Raw genomic sequence first — 19,408 nt, 5'->3', positions numbered from 1 at the left:
ATAGATACTTTTCATTAACAAGCAAACCTTGCTTTCATCCCCAGGCTTTACAAAGCCCGTTGGCTGAGCCATGTAGATAGTCTCCTTTAGGTCACCATGCAAGAATGTTGTCTTGACATCTAATTGTTCAAGTTCCCAGTCTTTTCTAGCCACTACAGCCAGCAAGATTCTTATTGAAGTATGCTTCACCACAGGGGAAAACACCTCATCATAATCAATCCCATGTTCCCGTGTAAAGCCCCTAGCCACTAGCTTGGCTTTGTACCTCAGTTTATCACCATCAGCAGCTTCTATTTTTCTTTTGAATATCCACTTGCTGCTCACTATTCTTCTTCCACCTGGCCTCTCCACCAGCACCCGTGTTCCATTTTTCAATAATGAGTCAATCTCATCAATCATAGCTTGCATCCATTTCTCCCAATCTTTACTTCTAGTTGCTTCCTCATAGGTGCTAGGCTCATAGTACTCAACTTCCTCTGCAGCTATCAGACAGAAAAATAAGTATTTTGCATCAGAATACATGCTTGATGGCTTTACATTTCTCCTCACTCTATCCCGGGCTAACTTCCAACTCCCTTGAGTATCAGGACTGGATTGTTGCATCTGCTGAGGTGACTGTGAACCATTATTGACATCAGATTCAACAGCTTCCACTTTATCACGGTTATCTCCATGCTCCACCTCAACTTCAGTCATTTCAGGAGCAGCCACCTTCTCAACTTCATCATTTTGAGTTGTATCCAATTTCTTCTTGAAAGGCAAGTCATTCTCCCAGAAAACCACATCTCTACTGATAACTATTTTTCCATTCTCAGGCTCAATGCACCAGAGCCTGTAGCCTTTCACCCCTGGTTGATAACCCATCATGATGCATTTAATAGCTCTTGCTTCAAGTTTTCCTTGCCTAAGATGTGCAAAAAGCCTTGCAGCCAAAAGTCCTATGTTTCTCATAACTACACTGCCTACCAAACCATCTGCTATCTGGTATATCTTCATTCAAGCTTGATGTGGGACACTTATTCAACAACACAACAGCTGTAGAGGCTGCCTCTGCCTAGAAACGTTTCTCCAGACTAGTAGCAATCAACATACATCTGGTTCTTTCCAAAATGGTGCGGTTTGCTCTCTCTGCCACACCATTTTGTTGTGGATTCAATGGTACTGTCCTGTGCCTTTTAATCCCTTTGAACTTGCAAAAATCATCAAACTCTCTTGATAGATATTCCAGACCATTGTCTGTTCTCAAGCATCCTAGACTTGTGCATTTTGATTTCTCTTTCAATATGTATATCCACATCTTCCAGGAGAAATCATCAATAGTGCTCATGTAGTACTTTCCACCTCCAATGGACTTTACCTGAGCAGGTCCCAACAAATCACTGTGGGCATAATCAAGTGGCCTTGTGGATGTATGCATGGCCTTTGGGTAGCTCATTCTCTTAGCCTTCCCCAGTATGCACTCCTCACACTGCACTGAGTCACCACCAGTCTCATCACAATGCACAAGTCCTCTCTTGACTAATTATTTCACAGTCCCCATGGCTGGGTGGCCAAGTCTGGAGTGCCATGTCCTCATATTTTCAGTGACAAGAACACAGGCTTCCTCTGTGCCTCCCTTTTGGACAGTAGCTGCCATGTAATACATGTTGTCTCTTCTTTCTGCTTTCATCAATAACTTTCCTGATTTACTAATGGTCATCACACCAGCCTCATAGACAAACTTGCAACCTTTTTTCTCAAGAGATTCCAATGATATCAAATGCCTTTTTATCTCAGGAATGTATCTAACTGAGTTGAGCATAATGTTGCAGCCATTCTCAACCTTCAGTCTGATGGTACCAATTCCTTTTATTGAACAGATCTGATTATTTCCCAAAATGACATATCCTGAGGTTTCTTTCATATCCTCAAACCAAGACAAGTTATGACTCATATGAAAGCTACATCCCGAGTCCATGATCCAAGAGCCGTTTTCCTTCCTATCTGTCACATTCAAGGCCATTGGAAGCTCATACTCCTCAACTTCCTCAGTTGAATTCACAACCTTCCCCCCACCTTCTTGTTGCTTCTTCTTCCAAGCATAACAGTCCTTCTTGAGGTGGCCTGGTGCTTGCACCAGCTACAAGAGCGAGTTTCCTTTTGTTCATTTGGAGTAATCTTGGGAGCATCATTGTGTTTCTTGTATGGATTTTTCCCTTTGAACTTCTTTACATTCAAACTTTCAGAGACCGAGTTTCCTGACCTCATTTCAACATTCTGCAACTCCGTTGATCTCAAGGCCGACTGCACCTCAAGAAATGTCACAGTCTTCTCACGCCTATGCAAGATAGCATCACGGAGTTGATCATAATTCGATGGGAGCGCATTCAATAACAGAATCGCATTATCCTCATCACCAATCGATACATCTATATTCTCCAGATCATCAATAGTCTTATTAAAATCCTCCAACTGTTCTAACACCTCTTTTCCCTCCAATAACTTATATGAATATAATCGTTGCTTCATAATCAATCTATTCGCAAGTGATTTAGTGAGATACAAATCTTCCAGTTTAGCCAATATACCTGCAGCCGTTTTTTCTCTTGAAATTTCACGCAGGACCTTGTCCCCAAGGCAAAGAACAATAGTGTTGTAAGCCTTCGCTTCAATCTCTGCACGCTGTTGAACCACCTTCTTATCAAGATCTTCATCCTCTGCCTCTTTTGCCTTGATCGTTAGAGCGGATGCCAGACCTTGTTGAGTAAGCATTGCCCGTATCTTCATTTTCCAAAGTGCAAAATCATTCTTGCCTGTAAATTTCTCCGCCTCAAACCTCGATGCCATTTCTGTCGCAGATCCGATTCCTCTCACAAGATTCTCTTGAAGAAAATCATTTTCCCACAGACGGCGCCAATTGTTAACACTTGATGATGAATTTGGAGGTGTGTGTGTTTGATCAAGAGAGAAGAGTAGAGAAATCTTGAGTGGAAGATTTATTCAAGCTCTCAATTGGATCGACTAACTACTTCACAACAAACTAAACAAACTATTTAAATCGACACAAAACTAATGGTCGAATCTAATCGGCGGCTGAGATTTAATCGTGCCTATACAAATTTGATCTGACGGCTACTGAACGATCTTAGCTCAGTTAGCTTGCGACTTCAGCTCAACGTAGCTCGATGCAGCTGATCCATCAATTAATCCACAAAAATTATACATAAAAAAGATGAAATTTCAAATTTCTATAGTGATTCCACTTGTGCATTTGACTCGTAGACCAAACTTAATAGTGAAATAATAACCTTAGGTCCTTAATAATTTGAATCTCATAAGATGGCATATCACAGCCGATATATTGTGTGTGTGTGTGTTTGAATATTCAAGATTGAATAATGATTTGTGAAAAAAGACGAGAAATAGTAAATCACTAAATTCGTGTTTTTTAATTTTGTTTTCGACATCAATCAATGTGCAAGTAAAAGTTGTTTTACGAAAACAAATAAAGCGACAAGAAGGCATACATATATATTTCTGATTGGAAATAATGGCATCGAGTGCGACATTAGACCTACCAGCACAATACACACACAACCCCTACATAGTTATATACTTACATCACTAGTGGAGTATTAAATTGCAATGATCATTAATTTTTCCTGATCATAGTGATTACCATTTAGTAGCGCCATTCTGTTTTTTACGTGCCTTTTCAACGCCTGCTTTTGCTAATTCCAAAAAATATTGGTATTGATTACCAATTATTCTCTTTATTTAATTACTATATCAAGCGTCGTTGCATGCTTACTTTTCTAATCTATGATAGAGATAATGGAAGAAAAATCAACAAAATTGCATTTGGACCCGTAATTTTAATAGATATATTAAAAATAACAAAGAACACACAAACTCTAGCGATTCTCTAATTACAAAATAATTGACTCTGATTCCGATAAATAAACAGAACCAACCAATTTCGATTACCTCTACTCGTACTTAGCTATATATAACTAATTTTCACATGCACTAAATCAGAGAGAGAGAGAGAGGACACCCAGTTCAATACTAGTGATTGATTTTCATGTGCTAGATTTTGTAATTAATCGATTAATTAACTTAATCCTCATTATAAAGTGGGGTGATTATTTAGCATTTGCATTGGATTCATAATCTGCTGAAGCTGCCGGACAACCAATACTTGGCGAATGTCCCAGAGTCTTTGCCGGAGCACCACTGCCTCGTTACGGAGGCGTTCGTTTTCGCCGCGGAACATCCGGGTTTGGGAAACAATGAGCCGGAGCCGGTTCATTTGTTCCCGGTTCCCAACCTTAAGCCGGTTCGCTTGGTTCCTCAGATTCTCCAAGTGTTTCTGTTTTCGCATTCGGGACCGCTGGGCCGACTCCCGGTTCGACATCATACGCCTGCGCTTTCGATCATCCAAAACAGTCTCACTGCACCCGGACCGTTTTTTATTAAATTTATCCGGGTCCTGGTCGTCAGAACCGGAGCTTAACGAGGTCTTAGGATCGTTCCGGTTCGAGTCAGCCGAACCGGAACTCAGAGCTGGGTTCTGGGTGGGTGAAACGGAGTTGGAACTAACCGATTCCGGTTCGATAGGAGCGACAACAGGCGGTTGATCTTGTTGGTTAAAGAGAAAAGGGAGGTCGTGGTTTTCCCAAGGGAAACCGGGTTCGAAGGGGTTGCCGAGGAGGGCGTCGGCGGAGAAAGAAGCCGGAAAAGTGGACAACATGGCCGGAAAAGGGATAAGTGGGAGGGAGAGAGGAGAGAAGGGGAAAAGGGAAGGAACGAAGGAGAGGAGAGCGGTATTTAAAGGCGAAACCGGGGGCAGTTGGGTGGGGGCAGTTCGGTCATTTTATGGGAAAATTGTGAGTCAGGCGGCACTAGTGGTGGTGGGGCTCTACAGCTTTAATGAGGGTTACATCAGCATGTGGTTCCCATCTTAAGCTTAGTCACGAAGAAATAAGACAGGTGGGATTGTTTTTCACACTGTGGTGACCTGACCACGTTTTAAGTGCTTTTAAGTACTGTTCATTCATTTTTACCTATTTACCTCAATCTCACTCCAACTAAAGTGTTTCTTTTATCATAGGACGTAGAGGGGTTATTAGTATTTTTCTTTAAGCAATTATTGAATTTGGGGAGAAAAACATAAAAAGAAATTGAGATAACAAATGATTTTGAATGAAATGGAGAAGAATAGTCTTGATCTCTTGGATAAAATGAGAAGAAAGTGAAGAATAAGAAAATACTATTCCCTCAAAAAAATTTATTTTAAGGTATGAATGAGAATGGCAAAATTTGGTGTGTTTATAAGAGGGAGATTAATGTTAAGTTGATAAATGAGAAATTCGAGTTTTTACATTTAAAACAATAACAGTGTATACTGTAAATATAAACATTCAAAGAGAGTTAAATAAGCTTTCAGACTCAGTTTTGCTATTTTTTTCCTTTCTTATTCTTCACAATCTGAATCTTTTAGCAAGCCATATTTGTTCTATTTAATTTTTTTTGTTGAACATAAACCGAACAATTTTTTTTGTTGAACCTAAACCTAACATTTTGGGTGCAATAAGCTTCCTTGTTTTTTATTTTGAGATTTCCGAAGAGTTGAAATTTTAGTTAGCCACTATTTTACTTATTTTTTTCACACTTTGAAATTTTTAGCTAACCATGTTCATTACTCCCTCCGTCCGTGAAATGTTATCCAGTTTTACTATTTTGGTCCATCCATGAAAAATTGTTCACTTTGTTTTTTTTTTTTCTATTTTTGATAAATGGTCACCACTTTTCGCTAACTCTTTACACTCACATTCTATTATAAAGCTAATAGGAATATATAAATGTGGACTGGGACACTCATTACACTAACTTTATCAACTCACTTTTCTATACTTTTCTTAAAACTCGTGCCGAATCAAAATAGAGTTTAATATCATTAACACACCTAATTAAATAGTAAATGCCACTCATTTCATTAGTTTGACTTTAACTATCAGATATTTTATGCATCCCATCACGGGAAAGAATTGACTATACCGTTTGTTTAACATTCTAAATAATACTATTGTTTTAATTATTAAAGTATTTTTAAGGAAACAATTTCACCAAATAGTAGGTCATAACATTTATCTAAAATTGAAAATAACAATGAGTTAAAATAGTATAGATTTAATAATCAACCCAAATAATGCGTCTATCCTTCTACAGTTCTATGCAACCATATGGCCATATTTAGATCATGCACATAGGTGCTCTTGAGCAGGCGCCGTGCCGTCAGCACAGCGGGTATCCTGCTCACCGTTGTGCTCTTGACAACAACACGGCCCTGCTCTTAGAGCATCCGCATCGGTGATCTCCGGGATGGACGGCGTCCATGCCGCTGGCACGGCGCTGCTCGATGCATCGAGCACGTCAGTGTCGCTGAGCAAGCTGACGTGGCGCAATGGGATTGGCCAACGGCATAGCCGTTTGTATTTTCAATTTTTTTTTAAAAATTGAAATTTAATTTAAAAAATCGTTTTTAAATAAAAAAATATTTTCCCACTTCCCATTAAATTACATCTGTTTTCTCTCCACTTTTAATTTATTTATCAATTTTTCCCCCAAAATTCGCATTTACATCTATAAATACCCTCATTTCCACACAAAAAATTTCCACCACACTACACAATTCTCATCTAAATTCTATCATCAATTCTCAATCTTTCACTTTTACAAAAAAAAATGTCCGGCTCCGTCGATCATCCCTCCGACTCCCACAGTTGAAACCACGAATGTTTCGGCTCACAACCATTCCCTAGTCCGGAAACGCAATTCTTGGCCTCTCCTCAAACCCAAGGTTCTCAAATTCTGGGTGGCTACCGGCCTTACCCGGTGGATGACCAAGATGCCCCCGATGGGCGATACGGGTGGGCACCCCAGATCGGGAGGGAGCGGCGACACTCAAACTCCTCCTACTCCTACTCCTCGTGGTGTTCGTGTTCAGGGTCGTGGCGGTGATAGTCATCACGTCCGCACCCCATACACTCTGGCGGAGATGGATCAGTTATTCAAAGCCTATTTGATTATCTCCGAAGATCCGGAGGTTGGCACAAACCAAAGCGGGGATAAGTTTTGATGGCGCGTCTCTCGTCGGTACTGTTAGATTTTGTATACTAGAAATCACCTTTCGAGTGATTGAATACTGTAAAAACTCTTATTTTATTTTCCAAGGAATAAAAAAGATTATTTTTGTCATGATGTTGTTATGTTTTACATTTAATGGATGTTTATTGCATGTTTAAATGTATAAATAACTTAACAAAGTCTAAGTCTTTGTTTTAGTAGACCGGTTGTGGGAGTCTTCCACTTTAAGGTAACACGGTCAGTTCTGAACAAAGAAAAATAAGAATTTCACAACTCAGATAGGCTTAGACTACCTATCGTGAAAGGTTGCAATGTCAGACCGCATATTTCTAAGCCTTACTGAAATAAGATGACATTGGTGTGGTAGAGCACTGAATTGGATCTAACAACGAGACAAGTCTTTATGATATCTACTGAAAAATGAAATCTTGATAATTATTTGTTTCTTAATCAATATACGTTAGCATTGAGCATACGGTATTGATTATGCATTATTTTGACTTACCAAATGGTGCGGGTTTTTCGCAACCCAATAAACCTGGTATATTGGGTAGTGGTGATTTATATCTAGCGATGCTAGGATTGCTATTATGTTGAATCGTGCGCGAAGTGAGTCTCATTTGATAACGTCCTCAAGAGGAGCTCGAAATAAGGCTTTATTATTCGGAACCTTGCTAGTTGGAGTTTGATTACTCTATGAATAATAAATAAGCGTTTCTTGTTGAGTCCATTATTGGAATTAATAAGATGTTTGTTAATTAAATCTATAGCAGACACTAATTAAGTAATGGATGTTTCTATCTTAAGCACGAGAAATAAATGACAAACAATGGAAAACTCGAATTACTTACAATTTCGGATTTGGATGGGGAGTTCAATATTACTTCTATAGTGGTTGCTCGTAATATTCCAATTAAAAGCGTATAATAAATTGTGATTTAAGTCCTAATATTCTGGTGAGATCAGCCCACCCTGTTATTAGTTTACAATCCGGGAACCAGTTAGAAGATCTGTGGTTTGGTATTCAAGATCTTCACGTGGAGAAGGCGCTAGCTATCTTCGATTCTTTGAAGAATCACCAAGGTAAAATAGTTAATCCGTAGAAAAACATGTTTTAGGTTTCAATTATTCTTAAAGCATGATTTAATTTGAGTTATGAGCATGATACATGTGATAATTGCGCGAATAGAATTTTCTAAATAATCTGCTAAGTAGAACGCTTTCTTTATTTGATTTATTTGTTTGCATACTTCTGCTGCCAACCCCTTCAATTGATATCAGAGTCTGTCTTTGGCTTTGATTATTTAGATTTAAATTTAGCTAAATTCATGTATGCATGTATTATTTGATTACGAAGCAATGATAGGAGGTCTCCGACAAACATTGGGGATAGGGCCAGAGAACTAGTCTTCCACGGGGGTATTTTTTAACCTTTAATTATATAATTTTTAATTTGTAGGATTTTAATTATGTATTTTTTATTTTTTAGGATTTTAATTATATAATTTTTACTTTTTAGGATTTTAAGTTTGTAATTTTTATTTTTTAGGATTTAATTATGTAATTTTTATATTTTTTAAATTTGTAATAGTAGTTTGAGTATTTTTAATGTATTTTTATATTGTAGAGATTTTTTTAGTAATTGAAGTATTTAAATTAAATAATGGAATGGTGGAACCCTTGAGCATGTCCTTGCAGAAGAGCATGGATGTGGGTGTTGTGCTCTTGGGGAAGATCAGGGAGTAAAAAATTAATAAAAGTGGGTTCGGGCCCACATCCATGCTCTTTGGCAAGAGCATGGATGTGGATGCTCTTAGCTAAGAGCACCGCCGTGCAAACGGCAAGAGCACGAGCAGCGACATGGCATGCTCTGATTGGCCGTTGGTTTATCATTTATTTATTTTTTTTAATTCGAAAAAATATGAAAAATTCAGATTTAATAAAAAAACTATTTTCCCATTTCCCAATAAAATATCCCCATTTTTTCACACTTTTAATTTATTTTTTTATTATTTTTATCCCAAAATTCACACTTTCATCTATAAATAACTCCATTTCAACACAAAAAATCACACTACACCAAACAACTCTCTCAACCTCAATTTTTAGGATTTTAATTATGTAATTTTCAATTGTTAGGATTTTAATTATGTAATTTTTCATTTTTAAAATTTTAATTATGTAATTTTTTAGTAATTTGTAATAGTATTTTGGGTATTTTTAATGCATTTTAATATTGTGAAAATGTTTTTAGTAATTGAAGTATTTAAATTGAATAATAGAATGGTTAGACCCTTGAGCATGCTCTTGCGGAAGAGCATGGATGTGAATGTTGTGCTCTTGCGGAAGAGGAGAGAGTAAAAGTAGATCCGGATCCACTTCCATGCTCTTGCCAAAGAACATGGATGTGGATGTTCTTATCCTTCCCAACTCCTTACTCTTTTCTTTCAGAACTCCTTGCTCTTTTCTTCACATAAGCATCTTTTCACTTGGACCAGTACATATATATACACTTGTGCATTTATTTCCAAATAAAACCTCTTTACTTACATAATAGTTGAAGCGTAACTTAGTTAGTAGCTTTGGATTCGATTTAGCAAATTAGATTGAAAAATATTACACAATACTTCATCTTTTAAAAAAGAAAAAATATAGCTAACAGTTGTTAATAAATAGAACTAGAAAATAAAAATAGAAGTTTAGTAGTAAAATTTAAATACCAAATTTTAAAATATAAAGAAAACAAATTAAATAAACGAGGATTACAGAGCATGAGAATAAATAAAGATTATGTGGGACACATAATATAATATTTCATGAAAAAGAAGGTGAAATAGACTTTGGATAGCCGCCCAATTTATTCCAACCATCGCTTCTTACAATCACATGGGATGGCCAACTCCGACGACTCCTCTCTATATTCCTACAACGAATAAACAGAAAACGTCTATATTCACAAAATATCTACTGTCCTAAACTTTTTACGTATCATTTTCGAACATACTATATTTTATACTACTTTGTTGAAGATTGTGTAGTTGTAACATTTTGCAGAACGTATGTAAAGATTGCAAAACCATCACTACTCTGTCGGGCTGGAATGTGGATTTTAATTAAAAAGGTCGGGGCAGAGGGTGCTAGAGGAAGCTTTTTCTAGTTAACTTTCTAGACATTATTTTCTAAGAGGTGATTAATCTCCGTAGCACATCTCATAGCCTATCTCCAATTTTTTCTGTCACGTCAGCAGACCCATCTCAGAGCCTATCTCCCTGCAATAAGAGCCCATCTCATAGCCTATCTCAGAGCTCGTCTCATTTCCACATCATCATTATTTTTATATATTTCACTTGTAATTATTGGTATAAATTAAAGACAACATAATATACGACAAAAAACAAATTCATTAAAAATAAAATAAAAATCATACATTAAAAAACAAAAAAAGAAGAAGATAAAGATAGAAAACATAAAAAACAACGGAAGCACACCCTCAGAAGCACTCGGGTTCCGTCTCGTCCTCCCCGACACTGTTAGGAATTCTTGTATTCATCTAATGAGCGCAGCGGAAATTGCATACAAGAATAACAGATCTAGATTCGTAATCATATTGCAAGTTGAGCACGTAATACACAACGGAACTAAATCTTACTTGTTGTGTTGTTTTCTTCTACGATTGTGTCCTGCAAGTTGAATCCACTACTATCGAGGTCCACGTGTATTCCAATCCGATGCAGGAACTATCCCGGTACAATTGCTCCGTAGAAGAAAGCTAGGAATTCTCTCTACAGAGCTTTACGTATTTTCTCTCTAATGTTACGCTATTTCTCATCACCCACAATGGAGAATAAATGACCATTATATAGACAAAGAGTCATTAGGGTTTCATGATTGTTGGGCTTATGGACTAAATATAATTGTAGCCCATCTATAATTATTTAATCCATATTAATCTAATCTAGCCCATATCCTTTCAATCTCCCACTTGGACTAGCATTAGATATAATACGCAGTTCCAACTTTGTACCCTTGAGCGGATCAAAATACACTTATAGTGTGACCCTTTATGCCCCCATTATCGACGACGATCTAATCGAAGTCTGCACAAAACTCCTAGACTGCGTTGGCAGCGTAGCTCGATATATGACGGACGTTTACGTGAATTCGGTAAACAAGCCTTTACACAAAGTTTATAGTAATATCCTTTCATTCACGAACCACCCGATTGAGCCTAAGATTTGTCATGTGTCATCCAAATAGCTCAATCACTTTATCTCATCTTTATTAAATGACCCATTCGATCATATTCAATTACTTTAATCGAATATATCTTTGCATTGGCCAATGACTTAATGGTCAAGTAATATAGAGAATTTGAGTGTTCTCTCGAAATTCTAATCGAGGAATGAATCTCATTCTTGGCTCAACTACCATTTCCATTTATCTTATGATGTACCCAACACAAGCCCGTGTCTCAATCCTCCTTTGGGAGGCAAAGCGTTGGACAAGATCAAAGCACACCACTCAACAAACAAAATGTGTAATGACCTCAGATCCTAGGATATTACATACTTCATGTACTAACAAACTGTAGACACTCAACAAAACAGTTTAATAGTAGGGTATACCAATACTCTCCAAAGTATACCATGTGTCCATCACGAGTATCTAATATCTCATAGTTGTGAGAACAACTACATTCTCGAAGAATGTGATGCAAACCCCATGCTAACCTATAACATATCATTAATATCCATTCTTGATGATCGTTGGTTAGGGCTATTTTAGAATTACACTATATCATTAATGTCTCACACCATTAACGATAGTCATAATTCAAGGGAACAATTATTTAGAATAAATGCAAACATTTTAAACAATTATTCCAATAAGTGCACAAAACCCATAGAAAACAAAATTTTCATATAATGTGATCAAGTAATATTGTCTCAACAAAAAAATGTTTCTAAGACATATAAAACTGTAACTCCCACTGATTTAAAGTCATTTACCAACATGCTTAACACCTAAGCTCTCAAAGTGCTTGTTGTGTTTTGCTATACATAACGGTTTGGTGAAAGGATCAGCCAAGTTATCATCAGTGAGTACTCTTTCTAATTTTATGTCGCCTCTTTCAATTATTTCTCTGATCAGATGATATCTTCTGGGAACATGCTTGTTCCTGTTCGTAGCTCTGGGTTCTTTTGCTTGCGCAACAGCACCAGTGTTGTCACAATACAAAGGTATTGCACTATTGGCACTCGGAATGACACCCAGTTCTTTAACGAACTCTAACAAAGCAACAGCTTCTTTGGCAGCTTCAGATGCAGCAATATACTCGGCTTCGGTGGTGGAATCAGCAGTTGTACCTTGTTTGGAACTATTCCAACTCACTGCTCCACCATTGAGGACAAAAACATATCCAGACTGAGACTTATAGTCGTCATGGTCTGTTTGGAAACTAGCATCAGTGTACCCAGTAACTGATAACTCTGGTTGTCCACCATAGACTAAGAAATATTCTTTAGTCCTTCTAAGGTACTTAAGAATAGTCTTAACAGTTTTCCAATGTTCCTCACCGGGATTTTGCTGAAATCTGCCTGTCATGCTAAGCGCATAGGCCACATCTGGCCTAGTAGAAATCATGGCATACATAATAGATCCTATAGCCGAAGCATACGGGATCATTTTCATGTTGTCTCTTTCTTTGTCATTAGAAGGACAATCCTTCTTTGACTATACAATGCCATGTCCCATAGGAAGAAAACCTTTCTTAGAATTCTCCATTGAGAAGCGCCTTAGCAACTTGTCTATGTAAGTGGATTGTGATAATCCTAACATCCTATTTGGTCTATCTCGATAGATCTTAATTCCAAGGATGTAGGAAGCATCACCCAGATCCTTCATCATAAAGGAACTAGACAACCATTCTTTCACGGATTGCATCATGGAACGATCGCTTCCCATAATCAAGATGTCATCAACATATATGATAAGGTATACGACGTTTCCATTTTTGCGTTTACTATAAACACATGGATCCTCTTTGCTTCTGACGAAACCAAACGATTTGATTGTTCTGTCAAAACAAATATTCCAACTCCTCGAAGCTTGCTTAAGTCCATAGATGGACTTCTTTAGCTTGCACACTGCATTCGGCCTTTCTTTTGATACAAAACCTTCAGGCTGCGTCATATAGACATCACCTTCTAATTCTCCATTGAGAAATGCGGTTTTGACATCCATTTGCCAAATGTCGAAATTGTAGTATGCAGCAATTGCAAGTAATATCCTAATGGACTTGATCTTAGGAACTGGCGAAAAGGTTTCATCATAGTCAATGCCTTCGCGCTGACTATAACCCTTTGCCACTAACCTAGCCTTGTAGGTTTGTACTTTGCCATCTGCATCTCTCTTCTTTTTGAAGATCCATTTGCAACCTATGGGGTAAACCCCATCTGGCAAGTCAACTAGTTCCCAGACTAAGTTGAAGTACATCGAGTCCATTTCAGATATCAAGGCTTCAAGCCACTTCTCTCGATCGGTGTCTGACACCGCCTCGGTATAGGTCTTAGGCTCATCGTCATCTAAATCAACTTCATCATCTTGGTTCTCAACCATTAGATTCAGTCTCTCAGGTGCACGACGAATCCTTCTAGGCCTATTGAGTTGGTTTTGCTCTGGTTCAGGCTGTTCATTCTGTATGTGAGAAGGTTCAGGAATATCACTATGATCTTCTTGAGGTAGATGTGATGCAACTATTGTATCATCTTGTCTTTGATGCATCTCATTGTCTTGAGGTGGTCCTTCGAGAGTCTCTCTAAGGTCCTCTCTAAGAGTAATTTCCCCTCCCAATAGATCATCAAAAACTCCCACTGAGTTATTGTCCAATCCAGTGGATAATATCTCATCCTCATTGTTAACTTGTGGTTCTTGAATTTCTTCAAGATCTACTGTATTTTGACCTTGTTCCTTGCAGACATAACTGTCTTCAAGGAACGTCACATTCCTTGATGTTATCACCTTGTGATTTTCAGGACAGTAGAAATCGTATCCTTTAGTTTCTTTAGGATATCCCACAAAATAACATTTCTCACTTTTAGTTTCCAATTTATCAGTCATCATTTTCTTAACAAATGCTGGACAACCCCAGGTCCGGATATGGTTAAGACTTGTTTTCTTGCCACACCATAACTCATATGGTGTTTTTTCGACTGATTTAGAAGGAACCCTATTTAGAATGTAAATAGCCGTTAGTAAAGCATGACCACAGAGAAATAAAGGGAGACTAGCTAAACTCATCATGGATCGAACCATATCTAATAATGTTCGGTTTCTCCTTTCAGATACTCCATTCATTTGTGGTGTACCAGGAGGTGTCCAGTCTGACTGAATTCCATGCGATTTCAAGTAATCAAGAAATTCTCGGCTCAAGTATTCCCCTCCTCGATCTGATCGAAGAGTTTTGATACTTTTCCCAAGTTGTTTCTCAACTTCACACTTAAACTCTTTAAATTTATCAAAGGCCTCAGATTTGTGTTTCATAAGATACACATATCCATACCTTGTCAAATCATCAGTGAAAGTAATGAAGTACGAATAACCACCTTTTGCTTGAGTTGGAAACGGTCCGCACACATCTGTGTGGATCAACTCTAGCACATCATTAGCACGCACCCATTTCCCAGAAAGTGGCTTATTAGTCATCTTTCCTTTGAGACAGAATTCACAAGCACCATATGATTCAAAATCAAATGAATTTAGATAGTCTAACTTTCTCAATCTCGCTATTCTTTTCTCATTGATATGACCAAGTCTACAATGCCAAAGATAAGTAGCATTATCCGTATTACATAGCTTAAGTCTTTTATTTTGCACATTGAGAATATTCCGTTTGTATTCAAGCATATATAATCCATTCTCTAAAGAGGCATTTCCATAAAACAATCCATTATTAGAAAACGAGCATCTGCTGTTTGCAAAATGGAATGAAAAACCTTCGATGTCCAACATCGGAATGGAAATAATATTCTTTGAAATAACTGGAACAAAATAACAATTATGTAAATCTAGTCTATGTCCTGAGGGAAGATCTAATCTATAAGTTCCCACGCGTTCGGCAGCAACTTTTGCTCCATTTCCAACGCGTAGGTCTACTTCCCCAGGCCTCACTTTCCTGCTGTCAATTAAACCTTGCACATTATTACAAATGTGTGAACCACAAGCGATATCCAATACCCAGGATTGTGAGTTATTCATAGACATATTTATCTCAATGACAAACATAGCTCAGCTCCCACTCATTGCACCTTGTGCCTTGAGTTTTGGGCAGTCTTTTTGCCACTCCGTGAAATTTGACCTAGTCAATTTGTTTGTTTCCATCATACACCCATAAGATAAGTTTGACATATTATCTGAACAGAAAATAAAACGAAAAGCAAATCAGAAAAGCATGCAAAAGATCACATTCGCATCACTAATCAAACAAGGGCTTATTGTATTGATTAGCTCCCACTAATTTTGACATATATTATGTCCCCCAAACATAAAATACGAATTTATATCACATATAAATTTTAGTGGTCCAAGATCCAGGTCTATATTATTGCAGCCCCTGCTTTGGCTGATCACTACAATAATATCACAAGGTAGGCCTCCAAGCCAATTGCAACAACTATTTTGCAATTCTTGGTTTATTAATCCAATTAATATGCATCCATAAACTATTTAGGTCGCTTTGGCGTCACTAAACAATTTAAGCAAGTCAACCCCATCACACGATGTCAACCATGCATCTATGAATGAGCCTAGGCCTTGTAGATTTAGAGTAAACACTTTGGCGTAAAACTCGTGGTCGAAAAGGCTAGGAACATCAAACAATTATGATGGACGATGCGTTTGTTTCAAAACAAGACTTTTATTTTATGGGGAAAAGTGTGATACTAGTTTTGTGAATATAATATCCAATATTAAATTTCAAACAATTACTGGGCGCCGCCTACCCAGACATAGTATAACACGGACTACAAATACTGGGCGGTTGATCACCAATGTGATATCCGACTGAGTCCAAGACTCGATAGGGTTTATTGCAAAAAAATAAAATTAACTACCGCCGCCTTCCAGCCTTCTTTCCCCTCCCGTCGCCACCACGACTTCTATCACACCTCTGACCGCCGAAATTGTACCACATTTCATTCTTCGGCACCGTTATCACGTCGATGTCTCCAAGACGTCGGACGCCGAACATGTTTTATGCGTGACTATTCAAAACATCAAAACATGTTCGAAACATGCTTGGATTGAACTTCAATTCCATCGAAATTGAATTTCCGATTTCACGTTGATGGTCAGTTAGTAGTTTCCAAAATCATTCTTTGAAAAGTGATTGAAATTTCAATTCCAATTTCTCGTCGGTGGCTAAGGTTGGATTCCAAAACCAATATTTTAAGCATAGTGGATGAAAACAATTTTCAACCTAATTTCTTCTCAAAATCCAATTTCAAAATTCTGATTTCGAAAATCAATCCACATATAATTAAATTACAAAATAACTATGAATCATGCCCCGGGCTCTGATACCACTGTTAGGAATTCTTGTATTCATCTAATGAGCGCAGCGGAAATTGCATACAAGAATAACAGATCTAGATTCGTAATCATATTGCAAGTTGAGCACGTAATACACAACGGAACTAAATCTTACTTGTTGTGTTGTTTTCTTCTACGATTGTGTCCTGCAAGTTGAATCCACTACTATCGAGGTCCACGTGTATTCCAATCCGATGCAGGAACTATCCCGGTACAATTGCTCCGTAGAAGAAAGCTAGGAATTCTCTCTACAGAGCTTTACGTATTTTCTCTCTAATGTTACGCTATTTCTCATCACCCACAATGGAGAATAAATGACCATTATATAGACAAAGAGTCATTAGGGTTTCATGATTGTTGGGCTTATGGACTAAATATAATTGTAGCCCAACTATAATTATTTAATCCATATTAATCTAATCTAGCCCATATCCTTTCACGACCCATTAACCCTATGAATTTGGGGCAATCCTTCAGTTGCAGATATATTTTCCAATACTTGAACCCTCTCGCATTGCCATCGTTGATCAAATTCTAGTTTATTTCATATCTTTCAAAATTCGAGACAAATCATGAGGTTTTAAAAATTATCAACTGTACCATTTAATCAAATTTCTTCTAATATTTTTAGTTTCTTAAGATGAAGATCATGTCGTTTTTAGTCATTTATATTGTCACATTAATATACATTTACGTCACTATTCATTGAAAACACCAAAATTGCACACATGTGCATAAATTCAGCATAGAATTTGTAAGTTTTTTTTCTTTCTACCTTTTTTTTCTCCAATGTGAAAGAAAATAAGCTTCATGATATCTTTTTGCATAATTGATTTATCGAGAATCCATAATTATGTGGAACAAATTTAATTAGCATGTCACAGGACTTAATTAAAAGAGAAACTAACCCTAAACTTTATAATTGTCGAATATGAAATGGTTAGCATGAGGCCGATAATCCAAACATATCTTAACATATTAACACATGCATGCCTTCTTCTTCGTGCTATCTTTTTACCTCTTGCCTTTACCTTTTATATTTGTCTTATTAGCTAAAAGAAATAATAAGCAATTAAAAAAATAGTCCTCTTCCTCCCAGATGTCGGGATTCGATTTAGACCAAATTTTTTCGTTGGGATGTGATAATATCATGAATTGTTAACACGTAGAGTGATTAGATTCCAAAAACAGAGCATTTAAATTGATTGAGTGATAGATGATGATGATGATTTGTCTGCCCCAAAATCAACACTAGAATATTCGTTCATCCTAACCTAACACTGATCACCTTTTCAAAGATTTGATAATTAACACAGTCAATAAATTAATATGCTGGCAACTTTGAAGAGAAATCATATTCCAATACTTGGGTTTTTTTTAAGCTAAGCTGTACTTTAATCACTTTTCATAATATGTTGGTGAAATTTACTTTTACTTTTCTGAGATTGTCAGCTCAGCCAACTAAATCAAGTTTAAAACACTAGTCATTCCAAAAAAATACTTTAGTGATTTGGAATACTTTAGTGAGTCGATAAAATAGTGTTATTGAGCACTTACTGAACACCGCAAGTGCTAGGTATATGGGTCTTTGCTAAATTACCGAACACTATTTATTGAGCAATAACTAAAATAATTAACGAGCAGTCACTGAGTGCTTGGTAAATAAACGATCACATTCAGACAACAAAATAAAGACATGTTACCAAGCACAACTACACATGATCAATTCTGTAAGTATGTGAAATTAATAATTAAATACTTAAAAAATTTATTAAATAAAATATTATTCTCTTGATTCATTCAATATGTTCGTCATTCCTATTATGTTTGTTTCGACTAATATGTTTCTTTATTATTTTTAATTATCTCTTATTTCTCATTATTAAATTATTCGATTATATTCCTGCTCCATAAATCTATCATCTTTTCTATGGTTTCTCAACCGCCTATAGGAAAATCGCATTTTGGTTGGGGTTCTCTACCCCTTAATTACTTGGGTATTTAACGATGAAGTTGGGTATTTTACGATGAAGTACCGTTCAACTGAAAATCGTTTCACCTTCATTCAATAAATTGGGATTTGAGTCATCACGATAGATAGAGAACCAACCATTATTAATCCTTTTAAAAAATGAAAGTAAAAACGTATTTCTTTAGTTGTTGTCAATACTAGGTACTTTAGAAAAATAAATATTAGTAGATCGTTCAAATTATAAATTAGTACTAGTAAGATAGACTCTATTTACCTTTATTTTTCTATGTCATTTGCAACACACCAATACCTGAAAATTCTTATATTTTGTGAATCAACACGTCGTGCCAAATTAATGTGCCGAACTATCTGGTTTGTCTAATGTATCTAAATTCTAATGGCCTCTTATCAACAATTACAACAACAAAAAAAGAGTGGATCATCATTGTAGAATAGGGGCATAAAGAAAGTTTGCTAGACATAATGTTTTCGATTTGAAAGTTACTGTAAATAAAAACGTGGAAGTGACTATATCCATATAAATTCATATATATGGTTGGTCACGAATATTAAAGGCATTTTGAGTCATTCATGTATACTAACTTCAAACCCTATTTAAGGTCTCGTAAGATCAATTAATTTGATTACTCAAACTCATAGTTATTTCAAGAGTAGGAACTATATTAGGCCTTCATCACATTATATTCTATTTTTAAATTA

General features: G+C 36.7%; 1 protein-coding gene across 1 annotated transcript; it reads right to left on the bottom strand.

The window, feature by feature from the left end:
• Nucleotides 1–3,839: 3,839 nt before the first annotated feature.
• Nucleotides 3,840–4,802, bottom strand: LOC121773631 (bZIP transcription factor RISBZ3-like). Its single transcript, XM_042170526.1, has one exon. The coding sequence runs from the start codon at nt 4,730–4,732 to the stop codon at nt 4,109–4,111; it is 624 nt and encodes a 207-aa protein (XP_042026460.1). The 5' UTR covers nt 4,733–4,802; the 3' UTR covers nt 3,840–4,108.
• Between the last annotated feature and the right edge of the window lie 14,606 nt (nt 4,803–19,408).

The sequence above is a fragment of the Salvia splendens genome, chromosome 17 (genome assembly GCF_004379255.2).
Source record: "Salvia splendens isolate huo1 chromosome 17, SspV2, whole genome shotgun sequence".
NCBI lineage: Eukaryota > Viridiplantae > Streptophyta > Magnoliopsida > Lamiales > Lamiaceae > Salvia > Salvia splendens.
The sequence above is the reverse complement of the archived record's forward strand: the minus strand, read 5'-3'. Positions and strand labels throughout refer to the sequence as shown.